We start from the raw sequence: 19,318 nt of genomic DNA on the forward strand, positions 1-19,318 counted from the left end.
TTTTTCTTATTTTTTGGCGGTTCTCGGGCCTCTCACTGTTGTGGCCTCTCCCGTTGTGGAGCACAGGCTCCAGACGCACAGGCTCAGCGGCCATGGCTCACGGGCCCAGCCGCTCCGCGGCATGTGGGATCTTCCCAGACCGGGGCACGAACCCGTGTCCCCTGCATCGGCAGGCGGACTCTTAACCACTGCGCCACCAGGGAAGCCCCCAGTCATCATTCTTGATCTAGCAAGCTTAGTTATATGGTTTTCTTTGGAAATTTTTAGTTTTCCTATATTATAGCAGTAAGCAGAGTAAAAGCAGGAAGGCAGAACTTCTATAATGGCAGCTAACAACAGGGGAGAAGACAAGAAACTTCACCTGGAAATGTGCCATGATGTGAAGTCATTCACTGAAAGGACAAGCTAAGCCCTACATTCCTAGAAGTTCCCTAAAGCACCAATGAACTGCAGAACACCCCAGCAATAGAGGTTCATCAAAGTTCTTTTACATCACTAAGAATTGGTCTCATTAGGCATCATGTGCTCTGTTTAGTAAGACAGGGTAGGGTGCAAAGCATTTGAAAAATACTCCCCTTCAAAATAATATTTTAAAGCTAACTGCATTTTGTTATCGAAAGAGATATGTTTCAGATATCTGGAAAATTGACTTCTGTGGAACACCACCCTATCTGTGCCACTTTATCCTCAGCAATATTATCTTTCTGTAACAACCTGAAATTTGTATTAAACTCAGGGTATGTGCACCAAGTGTCTGTTTATTGACTTCTTAATCACATCATACTAGGGCACTAGCTTTCTACCTAATGGCACAAAATCAAGACCAGCCAGCAGATTTCTAAGGCTGGGCCCAGTCTTGGATTCCTTTATAAGCTTGGAAAATTTGGGTAATCACTCTGTGTCTCAATTTCCCTTCCTGTTAAAATGAAAGAACAATGTTTTCTCTGAATTTTGACAACATCTTGTGGCAGTCATTAGAATGGCAATATTAGGCACATTGAACTCCAGAAAAAGATCTGGGTGGTGAGAATGGGGAGAGGAAAGGCAGCAGGTAACAGAGCACAGATCAACAGGATTAGATGGGTAAAGGACTACATAGGTGACTAGGAGAAAAGGTTGAAAGTCATACAATTCAGACAGGTCACAGGTCAGGCAGGTGGCAAACAGAGATAAAGAGATAAGAGACAAAGAGAACAAAGGGACAGGGACATACAATTTGGGAGGAGAGAAAATTAGGGGCAAGTGAGGAGATACTAGGTCATGGAGGTAAGAGGGAGCTCCCTTCATACGTCAAAGATGACCTGAGCTGATGACCAGTGTATGTTTTTTGCATTTTGGACTTTTCTTCCTCCCTGAACTAGAAAATAATTTATTTTTACTTGCAAACCTCAAAATACTTATTTTCCCTCATGAAATCTGAAGGTTTTATATGTGAAGATGAAGTCAAGGTGCCAGTTAAGCTTGGCGGTGTCAGTGATTGCCCTATACAGACTTTCCAGCTGGCCATACGCTTTCACCTTCTCTCATTTGACCTCTGAACAATCCTGGGTGTTGGAGAGGGCAGGTGGCATCATCTCCATTGACATATGAGCTCCTCCTGTGTGTGAGGCACCAAATGTCAGACAACTTGGTCACATTCCCAAGTCCTTCTCCAACCCTAGTATGTTCTCAAGAAGACTCTTCCTTACAGGCCCTAGAGACTCAGCCTGCTTTCCTGGCCCGGAAAGTTGGCCCTCCCCTTGCCCCTACTCACCTTGTAGCAGGGTAGGATGGAGGGTCTCAACTCCTCTCTTTCTTCCTGTACATGAAATAAGGACCTTTTGTTTTAGTATTTTGTAGCTCTTCACTCCAGAGAGCCAGATGAAGTATCAGAAATAACTAACACACAGCATAATGGGTTCCAGAAATGCCACTGTATTTGCATAGCCTATAGATATGGGACTGGGGCCGGCTTCCTCATAGCAGTCTCTCTGAGTCCCTTCTCAGAATTTCCCTATAGATGTTTCCCAGGTTCTTGTTACTGTTACCAGAGCTTTCTTTACACCACTTACTGATAGCCTTGGCCTCCTTGAGATTGGCTGTAGATATGGACAGGAAAGAGACCAGTCTAGTCTTCAGTATCTTAGGACATGTTACCGACCTCATGCCGTCTGCTAGGTGTTGTGGGAGCAGGTCCAGCAGGCGCAACTCAAAATAAGCTGCAACAGAGTTTCTACAATTCTTCCATGGCTCAATCTGCATGCCCTCTCTTCTCTATCACTGTATTAACTCACATTTCATGATGTGCAATAAGTGATCAGGAAAGGGGAGTCGGTATCATACAAATGTGATCTCTACCCCTAATCTGGAAAGTTTTGTGTTTGGGGATTTAATCTTGTGCATGTCTTGTGACATACAGCATCTGACTATTATTACTCAGAATGGTCCCAGAGGGATTTTGGTGCTCTTACTGCTTGGCACCAAGGACCTCACTGAGAGTCATCTATGTAGATGAGATGACTGCATTAAATATACATGTCAGATAGGGACAAGGTGAAAGAGTCCAGCTCAAAGGATTAGACAGTCCTATATTACAAAAGGGAATACAATGATCGTTGGTTATTCTTATCCAAAGATAAGGAAATACAGTATATTAGAGAGCTATGTTAGTGCATTACCAGGACAACAAGACGACGCCAAGGGATGCAGGCCAGGGCATGTTTGAGATGGCCCTTGGCCTCTGGCCTCAGTCCCTTAAGCTGGGCTCTATGCCTACTTTATTCCATTTGGTTTGAGCATTCCCCCCCATTGCTTTTTCTCCTCACCTTTCTTATCTTGGGACTTAGACTATACAGCAAATTGAAGGCTTTTTATTGAAGACCATTGAAATACCAAGAAACATATAAAAAGCAAACTTTTCTTTGGAGAAATAAAGGGTATTTAGCTCATCTACTTTTAAAACTAAAAATTAAGAATAGAAAATATAAGCTTTATTAAAGCAGTTAAACAAATAATAAGGGGAAAGCGTTGGGGGAGAAGAAAAAGAGATGAGAAGAAAGAAAAAGAGAGGAGAAGAAGAGAGAAAAGGTCAAGAGAGACAAAGGGCAGGTGAAGGAAGGACAAAGAGATGGAAGAACAGAATGTGGGAGAGATCAGGGAAGGGGGTGAGCACAGAGAGGGGCAGAGGCAAGCAGACCAGAATGAAGAGTGTGGCTTTGGTGCCAGAGATCTGGATTCTAAATCTATAAAATCCTATGTCAAATATCGTACTTAGTGGCGAATAGTGAAAGGATCCCCCTGAGATTAAGAATGAGAGTAGGATGGCTACTGTCACTACTTCTATTCAACCTCATACTGGAAGTCTTAGCTAGTGGAGTAAGGCAAGAAAACCAAATGTAAGCAAAGGGAGAAATAAAACTCAGTAGTCACAGGCGACATGATTTATATGCACAGAAAATCCCAGAGTGACTTTAGTAAGGTCCCTGGATGCAAGTTCATGAACACAAACAAAGAGAAATGGAGATTTATAAAATTATGTTTTCAATAACATAAAAAACTGCAGATGCCCTTCTGAGCTTCATTTTTTCTCAGGTATAAAATTAGGGCTACGACAATAATAGCAATAACAATAATAGCAGCAACAGCAGCTGGGATTTATTGAGTACCTACTGCCAGACATTGCTCTAAATGTTTACATGGATTATTTCTTTTAACCTTCACAACCCTTTAATGTTTGTTGTGAGGATTAAGTGAGGAAATATATGTAAAACACTTAGCAAATTGCCTTGTGTATAATAAATTCTCAATAAATTTTAGCTATATAAAAATAGGCAGGTACTTCCCTGGTGGCGCAGTGGTTGGGAGTCCGCCTGCCAATGCAGGGGACACAGGTTCCAGCCCTGGTCCCGGAGGACCACACATGCCGTGGAGCAGCTGACCCTGTGCGACAACTACTGAACCTGTGTTCTAGAGCCTGCGCACCACAACTACTGAAGCCCACGTGCCTAGAGCCCGTGCTCTGCAACAAGAGAAGCCACTACAATGAGAAGCCCACGCACCACAACAAAGGGTAGCCCCCACTCGCTGCAACTAGAGAAAGCCCGTGTGCAGCAACAAAGACCCAACAGAGCCAAAAATAAATAAATTAATTAATTAACTAATTATTTTAAAAATAGGTATTATTTTAGAGAAACTTATAGACTTAGTTGTTAGTAGAACTAAGCTGCTATTCATTTGGCTTACAATTTGTGGAATAAACAGTCATGCATTGTTGTTTTAAAAAAATTGTGAATAGCTCATTTTTTTTTTAACATCTTTATTGGAGTATAATTGCTTTACAATGGTGTGTTAGTTTCTGCTTTATAACAAAGTGAATCAGTTATACATATGTTCCCATATCTCTTCCCTCTTGTGTCTCCTTCCCTCCCACCCTCCCTATTCCACCCCTCTAGGTGGTCACAAAGCACCAAGCTGATCTCCCTGTGCTATGCGGCTGCTTCCCACTAGCTATCTACCTTACGTTTGGTAGTGTATATACGTCCATGCCACTCTCTCACTTTGTCACAGCTTACCCTTCCCCCTCCCCATATCCTCAAGTCCATGCTCTAGTAGGTCTGTGTCTTTATTCCCGTCTTACCCCTAGGTTCTTCATGACATTTTTTTTTTCTTAGATTCCATATATATGTGTTAGCATACGGTATTTGTCTTTCTCTTTCTGACTTACTTCACTCTGTATGACAGACTCTAGGTCCATCCACCTCACTACAAATAACCCAATTTTGTTTCTTTTTATGGCTGAGTAATATTCCATTGTATATATGTGCCACATCTTCTTTATCCATTCATCCGATGATGGACACTTAGGTTACTTCCATCTCCTGGCTATTGTAAATAGAGGTGCAATGAACATTTTGGTACATGACTCTTTTTGAATTATGGTTTTCTCAGGGTATATGCCCAGTAGTAGGATTGCCGGGTCATATGGTAGTTCTATTTTTAGTTTTTTAAGGAACCTCCATACTGTCCTCCATAGTGGCTGTACCAATTTACATTCCCACCAGCAGTGCAAGAGGGTTCCCTTTTCTCCACACCCTCTCCAGCATTTACTGTTTCTAGATTTTTTGATGATGGCCGTTCTGACCGGTGTGAGGTGATACCTCATTGTAGTTTTGATTTGCATTTCTCTAATGATTTGTGATGTTGAGCATCCTTTTATGTGTTTGTTGGCAATCTGTATATCTTCTTTGGAGAAATGTCTATTTAGGTCTTCTGCCCATTTTTGGATTGGATTGTTTGTTTTTTTGTTATTGAGCTGCATGAGCTGCTTGTAAAGTTTGGAGATTAATCCTTTGTCAGTTGCTTCATTTGCAAATAGTTTCTCTCATTCTGAGGGTTGTCTTTTGGTCTTGTTTATGGTTTCCTTTGATGTGCAAAAGCTCTGAAGTTTCATTAGGTCCCATTTGTTTATTTTTGTTTTTATTTCCATTTCTCTAGGAGGTGGGTCAAAAAGGATCTTGCTGTGATTTATGTCATAGAGTGTTCTGCCTATGTTTTCCTCTAAGAGTTTGATAGTTTCTGGCCTTACATTTAGGTCTTTAATCCATTTTGAGCTTAGTGAATAGCTCATTAATTCATTTATTCAGCCAAGCACTGCTCTTGCGTCTAGAAATACAGTGGATAAGCAAAACAGACAAAGTCCACGCTCTAATGGAGTTTACAGTTTAGTAGGAGAAATAGATATTAACCGAATGGTATCACAGATTGGGCTATGAGAATAAGGTCCAGGAGTTATGAGAGCATAAAATGGGGAGCTGGTCTGGGTTAGAGCGAAAATTCACGGGTGAGCTGAATTCAGAAGGTAAGTGGAACAGGGGCAGGGCTAGGAGAATGTTCCATGCAGAAGAAGCGGTCTGTCTGAAGAGAGAGGTTGCATGTTTCAGGAACTGAAAAATTGTCTGAGTGGCTGGAGTTCAGAGAATGAGGAGAGAGCTGTTGTATGGACTGTGGCTGCAAAGCAGGACAGGGAAGAGGTCATCAAGGCCTTAGGAGCCTTGTTGAGCACTTTCTCAGTGGAGCGCAGTACAGTTTTATGCAGAGGACTGATGTGCTCAGATTTGTGTTTTGAAACTATTTCTCCACTGAGGAGACCACTACTGTAGTCTGGAAAAATATGAATGTGTAACCCAGGCTAGGACACCAGCAGCAGAGAGGAAAAGTGGGAATATTTGAGAGATGTTTAAGGGGTGGAATTGATGAGGTCTGGTATTAGCTTGGGTGAGGGAGGAAGGATGCTCTACTGTTGTCTTCCTCCTAGGATTCAGCTTGAAGAACTGGGTGACTAGGGTGACATTCACTGATGTGAGGACAGTCTTTTCTTCACTGTTAATTAGCTTTACTAACTTAATATGGAAACTTGAGAGGGTATTTGAAGTGTTTCTTTTCCTGTGGAAATCTGAATGTCTTATTCATGGGAAAAAGAATGACAGGTTTATGACACTGATTTTGGAAACTTAGAGATATTTACTCCTTGTTTCCCCTTCGATTTTCAAAAGATGTCAAATTATTATATCTTTTGTCTTAAAAAAAAGGCAAAGATATCAAACTTTTAAATTCCTGAATGTTGCATTTAGAACAGGTCTTCCCACCGTCTCCCCTCCATCAAATCTCTTTCTCCAACATGAAAAACTGAAATGGATTCAGTGCAGTATCTATGTCTTTAACTTCTTTTTATCAAGCTTTTAAGTCTCTTCTGCCTAGGTCACCAAGCAGTTAGAAACGAGAAAGGAATTATGGGGGTTGGAATATTATTGCCTCATCCAATGATTGTCCAGATTGTCCATATTAAGATTTAGCTGCTCTGATGTTCTTTGCATCTGGTTTAGAATGTCTTTGGCAGGTATAGCAGGGCTAGAAAAGACCTTCACATCTCTTGGTCAAAGTCTTCAATCTGATGCTGGTGGTGCTGGAATTGATCTGAACAAGGCTGTGAGAAGGCTCTGGAGTTTGACCCAGGTTACCCAGGACTGACTGGGGCTTCCCAAGCCTTGGCACTATCTCAGAGAATGTCTGCAGCAGATCAGGGTTTGAGCCTTCTGAACTTCCTCCCATTTTTATGTAGCAGAAACTATCCTGTAGGACCCCCAGAAGGGAAGAGAGGCCACTAGTGCTGTAGTCAGAGGGGAATGTGAAGTGGGAGGGTAGTCCTACAGTCTGACCCTTTGCTTAGGTACTGGAAAGGGGGTGAAGGGTGTGGCTGATAGTGTGTGTGTGTATGTGTGAGTGTGTACCACCCTCAGGTCAGGTGGTAGACTGTCCCTCTCTCTCTCCCTCTCATCGTCTGTCAGTCTGTCTCTCTCTCTTTCTCACACACACACACACACACACACACACACACACACACACATGCACACACGCATGCACACTAGTGTCCTCAGCCGTGCCTGCCTCTGTGTCATAGCCCACCAACCTCCTTGGTGTAGGGCAATGGAAATAGGACTTCTTGTGCTGTCTGCGTTCCCTGCAGCTATGAGACTCTGAGGCAGAGTGAGATCTGAGCATGGAACTCTTGTGGGCTGCATCTGTCCTCTCCCTCCCACCATTCCTAGCTAACAGCCTGACTGTCCCCTGTCTTCTTCGCTCCTGCAGCACTCCACTTCTGTGAGCATCATGGGCTTTTCCAACACACTGGAGATGGAACTGTCATCTACCAGGCTGGCGAGGACCTTAGAGCCACAGATCCAGAGTGCGAGCAGCCTGACAGCTGCTCCACCCCAGGTGGTACCAAGCCTGCTGAGTGGCCCCTCACCAACCGTGTCCAGCCTGGTGGGCGGTCAGAACCAGGCTATGCCCAGCCTGACAGCCAGTCACCTGCCGACCATGCCCAGCCTTGTGTGTGGCACACCCCACTCCATGCCCAACCTGATGAGTGATCCCTCCCGGGCCATCACAAGCCTGGCAAATGATCACTCTCAGACTGGGCCCAGCCTGATGTCTGGTCCCACCCACACTGTACCAAGCCTGGCAACTTGTCCTCTGCAGAGCGTGCCTCCGGCTTCTAACATGCAGTCGGAAACCGGATCCAGCTGCAGTCCTGGCTCTGGCCGAAATGCAGGGAGCCTGCGCCCTGGGGATGGGGCTGACCCCTCCCTGGGGAATGCCTTGTGTAAGGTAGGTCTTGGGGAGATGCCATTCAACTTCCTCTGCTCATCGCTGGGCAAAAGGGTAGCCCCTGAAGGCTTTATTCTGGCCTTAGCTTAACAGCTCTGTGACCACCAACAGGAAAAACGTCTGATTTCTTTGATTCTTGTTGGCCTTTCACTTTTGAAAGATGGAAAGTGAGGATTCTACCCGCTTCACTGACTCTCTGGGACAAGGCCCCACAGCCCCTGGTCCGGACACTTCCAAGGATTTGGCTATCCCCTCAGAACTGGAGGAGCCAATTAACCTCTCTGTGAAAAAACCTGCACTGGTCCCAGTGGTCAGCAAATCCGTGGCCCTGCAGCAGTACCGGAGCCCAGAAGGTGAGACTCAGCAGCCTGCCTTTCGTGCTGACCACACACTTGAGCAGATGGGCTCAGCGCTGCCGTGAGACAGAGGTCAGCAGAGCTGCTCTGAGCCTGAGGGAGCAGTGTTTCTCTCGGGCTAAATTCACTTCTCCCCCAGAACTGACTTACTGATGTCTGTTCTGTTTCCCTCACTGTAGCCATGACTGATCCAGGCATGGCCAGAAATCAGCCTCCTTGTAAAATTCCCCATGCAGAATTTCGGGGGTCTGGGTTATAGGTAAGGGGAAGCAGGAAAAGCACATTCCAGGAGGGCTAGCCTTGGCAAAATATTTTAGGGGAAAGAGCATGTCTGACTTTGGAGTGTGATAGATCTAAGTTAGCAGACCTGCTCTATCTCTTTATGTTTGAACCTGGGCAAGATACCTAACCTTTCTGAGTTAGTTTCTTTCTCTGTAAATGGGGCTAATCATAGCTACTTCATAGGCTATTGGGACAAATAACTACAGTGAAATCATTTGATGACTTACTCTGTAGTAACAAGAATTTGCCTTGCACCTGGCATTAATGTAGATTTGTGCTTCACAGTAAAGGGAATGTGGACTGGTGGAGGTTGGCTCTGATTCTCTTCTGAGCTACCCACACCCCTTCTCAAATGCGGCTAGGCTAAGGCTCCTTCCTTCTGGAGAAAGTGAGGGAGTTGGGAAGTAGCAACTGCCTAGTGAGCATTGGGGGCCTTCTCATTTCAGTGTATGATTCATAAATGTTTAGTGTGTAATGATCAGTTTATTTCCTACATAATTAATAGATGAAAATGAAGCAATCTTTCTGTTTTTTTCCTCATACTGGTTCTTCTTAACTACACAATAATGTAACCCTGAATTTTAAGCACTTAAATTTTTGAACCCTGCTTGCCCATGGAAAGTGCTCAGGACAGTGCCTGGTGCCGAGTGGGCGCTCAGTAAATGCTAGTGTCCTCCTCTTTCCCCACACTGCTCCCTGCCCATCGCCACAGACTGCACTTCTGAGGGGAGGGTTCCTGGGAGCCTCTTGCCCCTGGAGGGTGAGCTGGATTCTCAGGCTGTGCTGAAAAGGCAGGGGTTGGACAGAATGACTCCTTAGAGCAGGTGACACCAGTGTATGTATGGGGAACAAGTGATTCCTGAGCTCATTTTGAAGGTGAGAAGCTGGCCCCTTGGCACCTGACCGAGCCCTCACCCCCAGGCAGCCTCTGAGTGTTACCTGTGTTTATCTTTTTAAAAGAAAGTGGCCTTCTTGCCCTCTCAGGAGGGGGAGATATGGTAGGATTGTCACCACTATGAGTGATTACAGTGTTGGTAACAATGGTGTGACAGGTGTGTGGCCAAAGCATGAGTAGCAGATATGAGTAGAAGGTGTGGGTGACAGGGTGTGTTATCATAAGTGTATTTGTTTGTCTTTTGCCTTAGAGTGTGAGAATTTTGAACAAGGAGCCCTAGGCCTGGGTACAAAAGGGAACCAGAGCATCAGGTAACAGACGCTGGGCCCACTCTCCCTCTCTCACCCTCCAACCTCATGTCCTGGGAGGTTGGCACAGGAAGTGAGCATCCTTGATGACTTAACTAGAAGAAGACGTTTGCCTGCAGCTGTCTTCTTCAACCCCCAGACCCTGGGGTCGGGTGTGTGGTTGGGCGTCTGGGATGGTTGTGGGAGGATGTCCTGGCTCCTGCGGCGTGAGGCACGCAGTCTGTGTGCAGTCCTCCCTCTTCGGGGACCCCCCTTCTTTGATCAAAGGGCTCCCAGAGGTTGGCAGGACCCGGCCAGGCAGAGCTGGTAGCAGGGTGGAATAGGGGCCTGTAGAGGGTTGGACTGAGGAGATCTTGAGCAGCAATTCAGTTGTAGGATCATGGATGAGCCTGACTTAGAGGTTGGGGCCAGAGGAGGCTCCCACCGAGACCCAGGGATGTCGTTCTTGCCCTAGACCCTTCAATAGTGAGCCCAAGATTCCCTATGTGCGACTGGAGCGGCTCAAGATCTGTGCTGCCTCCTCAGGAGAGATGCCTGTGTTCAAGCTGAAGCCACAGAAGAATGAGCAGGATGGGAGCTTCCTGCTGATCATTGAATGTGGTACTGAGTCCTCCAGCATGTCCATTAAGGTACCACTTTTCTCTGCCTTCTCCTTGAACCTTGGCCCAGCCTAGGAGCCTCTCTTTCCTTTCTGCTACTGGGAGAATTCTGGCTCTGGCATTGTTCTGAGTCTCTGAATGGGGCTGTAGCTTGGCCAGACCTTGTACCCTGCTACAAGTGGTCTGTGAGCTGCGCACTAGGAGTGAGCTGTCCTGGTGTTCCAGGGGCTTGGCTGTCTTGGGGTCCTGGAATAAGTCGGTACCCAGGGCTTGTCATCTTTCCTCTCCCTCCCTCCACAACTTGGTGCCGTGCCCTGACTGCTCAGACTCACTTCTTCCCCAAGGTCAGCCAGGACCACCTGTCTGATGCCATCCAGGCCCCAAACCTGGGGGGTAGAAAGGTCACTGTCACATCTCTGGCTGGGCAGCGGCCACCAGAAGTGGAGAGTGCATCTCCTGAAGAACACAGGCTCATTCCTCGACCCCCTGGAGCCAAGAAGGGACCCCCAGTACCAATAGAGAATGAGGATTTCTGTGCTGTGTGCCTCAACGGGGGAGAGTTGCTGTGCTGTGACCGCTGCCCCAAAGTGTACCACCTTTCCTGCCACTTGCCAGCCTTGCTCAGCTTCCCAGGGTGAGTCATGCCAACCGCAGGCCAGGCCCACAGAGCTCCCTCAGGTGGGCTTCCTCCCTTCTCTGGGCCTGCATGAATTACGGGTCTGTGACTTCATGGCGCTATAGCTGTGTGTCTTCTGCACACAGACAGGTGGATGCTTCCCTTCCTCCTCTGTTCCCAGCTTCCTCCTGTCCAGATTTGTCCCTCTACCCCTCTCCCAGCCTCTTGTAACTCCTAGTTTTCTGGATTCACTAAATCCTGAGTTACTAAATTTCTTTCAAGCTTGTGGCTAGGAAGCCGTTCTCTACAGGGCAGGGCTAGGGACTCAGTTTCTCATGTCACCACTCCCCAAGCTTGTCTTAGGGTAGTGGGACAAGGGAGGGGGCTCTGGGTGATGTGCTGAGGGCTAACTTGGCCTCACTTGCCTCTTCAGGGGAGATTGGGTGTGTACCTTGTGCCGCAGCCTGAGCCAGCCTGAGATGGAGTACGACTGCGAGAACGCCCGCTATAACCAGCCTGGAGTGCGGGCCCCTCCTGGCCTGAGCGCGTATGACCAGAAGGTAGGGAGGGGTCTCTGGGGCAGCCTGCCTGTGCCCATGGGAGCTGAGTCTTTTCTGAGGGGGTGAGAGGCCTCTCTGGATACCTCTCTTTTGGGCTGTGCCTATGGGGGCTCACTACGATTTTTCTTCTGCCAGCTGTTTTCCTCTGGCCTGGGAGGCTGAACTGTGCCTTAGTATAGCGACTCGTACCCTGTGGGACAGAGCCATCAGGGTCGCTATCGTTAGTCCTTACTGAGGTGGGGCCAGAACAAAGTAACACGGTTGCCAACTCTGCTTTCTGCAGAAGTGTGAGAAGCTGGTACTGTCCTTGTGCTGCAACAGCCTCAGCCTGCCCTTCCACGAGCCTGTCAGCCCGCTGGTAAGGAAAGCCTCACTGCTTCTGCCGGCTACTGGACTTGCTGCTCAGAGCACCCTGGGCCTGGAGCAGATCATGGCGGTGCCCAGGGTGGGCTCAGAGCGTGGCCACTGGAAGCAGGAGTAATTTGTGCATGGCGTAGGGGACCCGGGGGCCATGGCCACTACAGCCCCCCAACCAACAGCTGCTGCTGCGTCAGACCTGACTTGACATGTAAACCACTCCTCCTTTTCCCTCTCTCTTTGTCTTTTCCCTCCACATGTTTCTTCTTGCTGCCTTTGTCTTATGTTCTATTATTTCCATTCCAACTCATTCTCTATCTCTCCTTCCTTCTTATCCTTCGCTTTTTCCTCTACTTCTCTCTTCCTATTTGCTTCCCCTTCTCCTCCTGCAAGGCCCGGCATTACTACCAGATTATCAAGAGACCCATGGACCTGTCGATCATCCGGAGGAAGCTGCAAAAGAAGGACCCAGCCCACTACACCACCCCGGAGGAGGTGGTATCAGACGTCCGCCTCATGTTCTGGAACTGTGCTAAGTTCAATTATGTATGTCTTCCCTGTTTTCCCTCTCCCCTATTTCCAGTGACCCCAAGACTGTCATGGCTGGACAGAAGTGTCTGGTTCGGGCCTGGGCTGCCAGGAGGAGCTGGGAGCAGACCTCCTGGGGCCTACTGCAGTGAATGTTTATAAGCTCTTTCCCACATCGGGCCCTCAGCGTGGACTCAGGAGGAATATGGGGGCTGCTAGTGACTGGCCATCTGTGGGTAACTGTCAGGGTCACGTCTGCTTTAAGAGCTGATACTAAACTGGTTATCCTGGGCCCTGAGGAGAAAATGTAAAGTTCCAGACATCCCAGAGACCCAGCCAGGCTTTGCGCTCTCTGTATAGCTCTTGAGGGGCCAGGAAGAGATGGGCTTGTGGAAGGGGGCCAGACCATCACTGCTCTCCTCCCCCTTCAGCCCGACTCAGAGGTTGCAGAGGCAGGCCGCTGCCTGGAAGTGTTCTTTGAGGGCTGGTTGAAGGAGATCTACCCGGAGAAACGGTTTGCTCAGCCAAGGCAGGAGGACTCAGACTCTGAAGAGGTGTCTAGTGAGAGTGGGTATTCCACTCCCCAGGGCTTTCCATGGCCCCACTGCATGCAGGAGGGCATCCAGCCCAAGAGGCGGCGGCGACATATGGTAAGGAGGTGTTGCCAGCTGGCAGGCAGGTGGGTGGGTGATTGGGCTGGCAGGGGGCACCCACGCAGCATGTACAGAGTAACCTGAAGTGAAGCTGCTCGGGTGGCACAAGAGAGTGGTGACAATGAGCCCTCACTTCCAACCCCTTAGCCTCAGACAAAGGCAAGGCAGTGCAGCGCTCATCAGCTCCAAGGACCACTGAGGCTCAGAACCCTGAGACATGGGGGTACCTGCCCAGGGTCACCCAGAAAATTAGCAGCAGGACCAGTGCAGCAGGACCAGCTCAGTGCAGTGATTACCCCACACTGTGATGCCCATAAGAAGAGAAGGACCTGGTCTCAGTACCTGATCTCAACTTGGGTTTGGGAGAAAGGGAGAGTCTTTTCAGCCCCTTGGTGTAGAGAAGGAAGGAGAGGTTTTGCTTGCAGGAAAGACATCTAATGTGACCTTTTGTCTGGTCTCACCTGTGCAGACCTGAAACGTCGATTCAGTGCTATTTAATTCTGCTGAAATGTATTGCCTTCCCACTGTGTGCCAGGATCTGACTAGCCATCCCCGGTGGTTTGCAGCACTTGGCACACAGTGTTTAGTGGCTTCAGTGAGTTTTGCTGTTGCATTCCTGGGATGGAATAAAACACTTTGGCTGTGGGGAATCCCCGTCTGGACAGTTGGTCTTTTCACATTGATAAACCCTACACTGGGCCATTCTGATGCCAAATATTTTTTTCTTCTTTCAGGAGAATGAAAGAGCAAAAAGAGTGTCGTTCCGCCTGGCCAACAGCATCTCCCAGGTGTGAGGGCTGGAAGGAGACCAAGTACTCCGGCAGCTGGCGCCCCGTCCTGTTGACCACTCCTCCCCACCTTTCAGCTCATTCTCTTTGGATTGTGGATGTGAGACAAGTCTTGTTGAGCTTGTAGTGCCCTTCTTTGCCGTTTGCATCTTACAGCGTTTATTTGGGAGCCGTAGTGCATCCACTACAGAGAGTAAACAGCAAAGAGGGGGGTGTTCCCTATTACCAGAACGATCAGTCGTGTAGGGTCCACTTGACAAGACCAAGCCCAGTTAGGCTCGGAAGGACCAAACTTCCTTGGTGAATTCTTTCTGCTGAGGAAGGCCGACATTTCTCACCTTTCAGTGTGCAGGGCTCAGGAGCAATGTATATATCTGAACTCCTCCTGGGCCCAGAAGAGGGTAAAAGAAGGGAGAGAGGTTCTGACATATGGCAGGCCTGTGATCCCTGGCCCAGCACAGCCAAAGACTGTCACTGTTTGCCTTTGTTTGGCCTGCTCGGACAGAGGCACCTGCCCTGCACAGGGCAATGAGGCTTCTAGAGGCCATAGGTCTCAACTGGTGCCTATTCGGGTTCTAACGGTTTTCAGGGTATTTGTTTTTCATGCCCCCTTTCCTGATGCTGACTTAGGTGGCCGCTGTGAAGCTCTGGATGGTGTGGCATTCTTGATGGGGCTGGGTGGCTGTGCAGAGACCACTTACATCTTTAGGCTCCGATTTCACTGGCAGGCTTAAGAAGATGTTAACTTCAGAGCCTGCCATCTGTGCCACTGCTTTGGTGTCAGAACCTGCTTCTTAGAAGTGATTGTTGGCGGCCACCCCTTCATTATGTCCATTCAGAGGTCCAGACCCTGAGTTCTGCTTGGGAAAACTATGAGGAAGCTGCTGTCTACTTCACATACAGAGGTTCTAGGCCAAGGAGAATGACCCACAACCAGCTCTCTCTGCTGGGTCTCTCCTCCTGCGTAGAGATCCTAATTCTCAGCTTCTCCACTTCACAGAGCCAAAGATCAGAAGTGAGTCCTCTGACTCGCCTGCCCTCAGGCTGTCCACTGCCCAGAAAAAGCCAAGACTCTGCTGGCAGCCCTTTTTTTGCTGGAGGTTGGAGAAGGCCAGAGGGACCAGCAGGAGCCAGACCTAAGCATTCGTGGAAGTTCTATCTGGCGTGGAAAAGGGGAAAACTGAGAGGCGAGAAGGCTCTTTGGTGTCCTTTGGTGACCCTGAAGCAACTTCAGGCCTTTATTTCTCCTAGAATGCAGAGAGAAGTGTTCTGGAGGTCACAGGCATGGGAGCGGAGCTCCAGGCTGCATCTCGGATGGATTGGTGTGGTCTGTGCAAGGTGTTTGGGAGGAAAAGGCATAGGCAGGTGCTGGGGGTCAGGCCACTTCACGAGCAAGGGCTTGGTTGAGAGGGAACCTATTGCTGATGTTGGCTTGGCCTGGGGACGGCTCTCCCTGGTCCTGTCATGGCTTAGCTAATTTCAAGGGAGCCGTAGGTCATGGCTTTACTTTTGCTAAGAGATGCAGTTTATTTGTAGGGCCCTTGTTAATGGGATAATTTTGATCAGAGAAAACATTTCTTCTCTCCTTGTGAGTGGATGGAACTGCTCGTTTCTTTTCCACCCAGGCTGAGAGAGCATCTTCACTTCAAAGCAGACTGTGCCCACTGACTTGCCATTCTTTCACCAGCACATGCCAAGCTCTCCTAAGCAGATGAACTTCCATAATCCTGTTTTCTAGTTTGGGGTAACTAGGTCTTGAATAATCCAGTAGCCAGGCGATCTTTGCATGTAACCCTCTACTCTTTGGAGCTCACATGACTTTACGGTTTGGGCTCTGACCACTTCCTTTTCAATTTTCAAATCTTTTTCTCTGTTTAGTTGGCTTGGCAAGGTTCTCTCTGTAATTACCTCATTAATTCCTCCTCTTGGTCATCTTTCCTTTGTGTGGCCCACCTTCACACCTTCTTTGAATGAGCTTCACCAGTGTTTTGTGTTGGGCAGCTGGGTGAGGGCTATGACAGGCTCAAACCCAACTGACATCTTTCCCCAAGACCAGCTAGAAACCACAAATATGAAGGAAAATACCTAGTTAAGTGCTTGGCTTCACTTCTATCAGTGAAGTTCCCAGCTTGAGTGTAGCCTGCTGGGCCAGGGGACCTTAGTAATGTGGTAGAGAGTCACATATTCCCTTCCCACTGCAGAGACCCTGCATGCTGAGAAGCTCCCTTTAGGCACCTGAGCAGTGGGGGAGGGGTGGGAGGTAGGGTGTCCTTTCCTCCAAGGGTGTGAAGCCCCGGCCCACCATCCATCCCTACGTTGGTTACCCCACAACAGTGCCCTCTCCCTGGCTTTTCCTGTGTACTTAGCACCAGTGTTTTAACTGCTGGTTTTGTTTTGTTTTTGCATGCAGAAAACAACATGATGTTTCAGAAGTTGAACAAAAGGCTACTAGCTGAGTGACTGACTTCACTGGCTCTTTGCTAACATTTGAGCTAATCCCGTTTTTGACTTATTCCCATAATGGCCCCATTGTGGAGTCAGTTAAGTCCTTTGGTCAATGACAAAGTCATGAAATGGAAATACAATGAATTCTGGATTCTTATGGTACAGAATGCAGTCCTAGAAGAGGAATTGGGTTTCTTGGGTATACTGAGAAACAGAAGAATGGAGTGGCTTCAGTTGATGCAAAGGAGATTTTAGTGCACTCTTCTAGAAAACGGGTAGGTTGGCCTTGCCTAACTTCCAGCAATTGCCAACTACACACCCTGCCTGTCTTTGCAGGTACCCCCTCCCTAACAGCAGCCACCAGATCCTCTGTAGGCTCTGCTCCACAGAAGACCCTACCATCAACCCTGGCGGACTCTGGCTCTCTGTACCCATTTCTGGCAACAGGTCTTTGCCTTGCCTCTAAGACCTACACCTCTCCTTGTTTGTTCCTGGGCTCTGCTCTGCTTTCTGTCTCACTCCATGGTGTCACCTATAGTCTTCTCTTCTGAACTCCTGAACTGAGACTTTGCTCTTTTTGGATTACCATCCCCTATGCTTCCTCTTCTCCCACTCCTCCACTGCTATTAAATAAATTGCTTGCTCCTTTAGCCCAGTTCCAAGACCTTAGCTTTCTGTTCTCCGAGTCTTTCAGCTTTCTCCTGGACTTCTTCCTCTCCTGAGCCTAAACCCATGGCCCAGGACACACTGATGGTTTTGTCAGCATGCTGAACTTCCTCATCTCCTCCAACTCTTGCTGAAACTATCAACCATTCTCCATTTTCTGCATCAACCTATTTTTTGCTCCCTTTTTCTGGGCTCCTAAGCATGAAAAATTCAGAGTTGACAGTCTCAGTTGGGCTCTCAGTATTGATCGGTGTGTCTCTGACTTGTTACTACTCTGCTTTCTATCCATGCCCTTCATCTTTGCTGTCAGCAAATGACTGGCCTCATTGCCCGCTTCACAGAAGAGAGGCCCTAAAGCAAAACCTTGGCTGTCCGTATGCTCCTCTCCCCCTCCCATCCCTCTGTGTCTGTATCCCTCCTCAGCGCCTTTCCAGTTGCTCCTGTTTGGTGCTCTATTCTTGAATCCTGCTCTATGTCTTCCAAGACTTTGCTCCATTGCATATCCCACAGCTCCCATTTTCCAGGGTCTTCAAACTCCCTCTCCATTGGTTACCTCCACATAGCTTACAAACAAACAAAGTTCTCCCCAAGATTAAAACAGAATTTCTTAGAGTCTGTTGCACTTACAGTTTTTTCCTCAATAGCCAAGTTTCTTTAAAAAAAAAAATCTGTTCATTGATTTCTTCTTCATCACTTTCCAATCCTCTATAGATTTTCATAAAAGTCACCAGTGACCACCCAGTTGCCAAATCAAGTGAATACCTTTCTGTCCTCAACTGTCTTGAACTCTCTACAGCATTTCACATCGTCTGCCACTTGCTGTTTGAAAAACCCTCTTCATCTGGCTTTCATGACTCCACAATTCTCTGGATTCCTCTTACCTTTCAGCTACACAGGCTGAGCCTTCCTTGAAATACTGACAGGGGGACACATCTGCAGCTTTCTGTGGTCTCTCCTCTTCAGGAGTAGGATAGGCAGGAGGGAGCACAGCTGCCCCTGCTCCCTGCCCTCTGTGTCTGCCTGTTCTCTTTGAGTTCATTTCTTCTCCTGGACTCAGTTCTCCTCATGCCAAGCATGTGTATGAGCTCTGCTGGGAGGACACCATCTGTGATTCTTTCTGTCTGTCTCTCCCAGTGCAGCACAGAGACAGATTTTAGCCATGTTTGCTAAGAGGCCCTATATAAATCAGCCCAAGAATGTGGATTGGATCTTACCAAGAAGGAATTTGGTGAGCTGGATTACCCAGCTGGTGGGCAGCTCAGCACCAGGATCCTCATGCCAGTTAGAGCCTGCCTTGGTCGGTAAGGTCTTGGAATCTCGGTAAGCATGTTTCCATGCATGGTTCAGTTCTGCTAGCCAGGAGGAGAATCCTGGCAGGGGTGGGTGTCTGCCACTGATAACATTCTGATGGAGGGAAACTGGGCAGTGCTGTGATTCATCACTTGCTTGGGGTTCAGCTGGGGTCAGCCTGGCCCCTTTAGCCGGATCTTTCCCGTCTGTTCTGGTCACCACCACCTGCTTGCTCCAGTTGTTCCTGGAGCTAGAGGCAGATGCCGGTTGTTTTCTTGGAGGCAGGAGGGTATGGTAGAAAGATATCTGATTTGAGATGCTGAACATCAAAATTTTGGCTCTGCCAGTTGTGAACTGTGTGACCTTGGGTACAGTTTCCCCATCTATAAAGTTGTGGGGAGGAAGGATGGTGAAAACAGTGCCCTCTCAGAGGCTCTACAGCTCTAAAGTTGGTAATGGTGATTCTAATTCTAAAGCTCAGGCCACACAGGGAACAAGGGAACACTGGAGCAGTTCACAGCTAGGGAGTCTTGACCAAGGCAGGGCAAAGGGACTCACAGGCCAAAATGAGCTGCTTTGAGGAAAGTCTTTAGTAGCTGGTGCTGCTTCTGGAGCCATATACCCATTCCTCAAACTGCACCCCTTCGTTGGCTATGTAGGGCGAGTTCCTCCTAGGCCTTTTCTAGAAGTGGCCATTGGATCCAAAGTGGTTGGGGGCATGAGGGAGGAACATGATAAGGGGAAGTGTCACTGATCTTAATAGGACCTACACATTCTAGAACAAATTAAAAGATAGCACTTTTCTTTACCAGTAATTGTGTCCTGGAGTG

General features: G+C 48.0%; 1 protein-coding gene across 17 annotated transcripts in view; it reads left to right on the plus strand.

Moving 5' to 3' along the window:
- The window catches only part of TRIM66 (tripartite motif containing 66), a 60,854-nt gene extending 41,555 nt beyond the window's left edge, over nucleotides 1-19,299 (plus strand). For 15 of the 17 annotated variants that reach the window (XM_067749963.1, XM_067749966.1, XM_067749972.1 and 12 more), the window contains 10 exons: nucleotides 7,624-8,145; nucleotides 8,306-8,498; nucleotides 9,929-9,989; nucleotides 10,441-10,615; nucleotides 10,930-11,219; nucleotides 11,635-11,761; nucleotides 12,045-12,119; nucleotides 12,512-12,664; nucleotides 13,078-13,296; nucleotides 14,034-19,299. In XM_067749963.1, coding sequence (XP_067606064.1) covers nucleotides 7,624-8,145; nucleotides 8,306-8,498; nucleotides 9,929-9,989; nucleotides 10,441-10,615; nucleotides 10,930-11,219; nucleotides 11,635-11,761; nucleotides 12,045-12,119; nucleotides 12,512-12,664; nucleotides 13,078-13,296; nucleotides 14,034-14,093 — 1,875 coding nt within the window. In that variant the 3' untranslated portion in view covers nucleotides 14,094-19,299. The remainder of the gene's footprint in view (nucleotides 1-7,623; nucleotides 8,146-8,305; nucleotides 8,499-9,928; nucleotides 9,990-10,440; nucleotides 10,616-10,929; nucleotides 11,220-11,634; nucleotides 11,762-12,044; nucleotides 12,120-12,511; nucleotides 12,665-13,077; nucleotides 13,297-14,033) is intronic. The other 2 variants (XM_067749978.1, XM_067749979.1) reach the window with 1 other exon arrangement.
- The last annotated feature ends 19 nt before the right edge of the window (nucleotides 19,300-19,318 follow it).

Source organism: Pseudorca crassidens, chromosome 9, assembly GCF_039906515.1.
Source record: "Pseudorca crassidens isolate mPseCra1 chromosome 9, mPseCra1.hap1, whole genome shotgun sequence".
NCBI lineage: Eukaryota > Metazoa > Chordata > Mammalia > Artiodactyla > Delphinidae > Pseudorca > Pseudorca crassidens.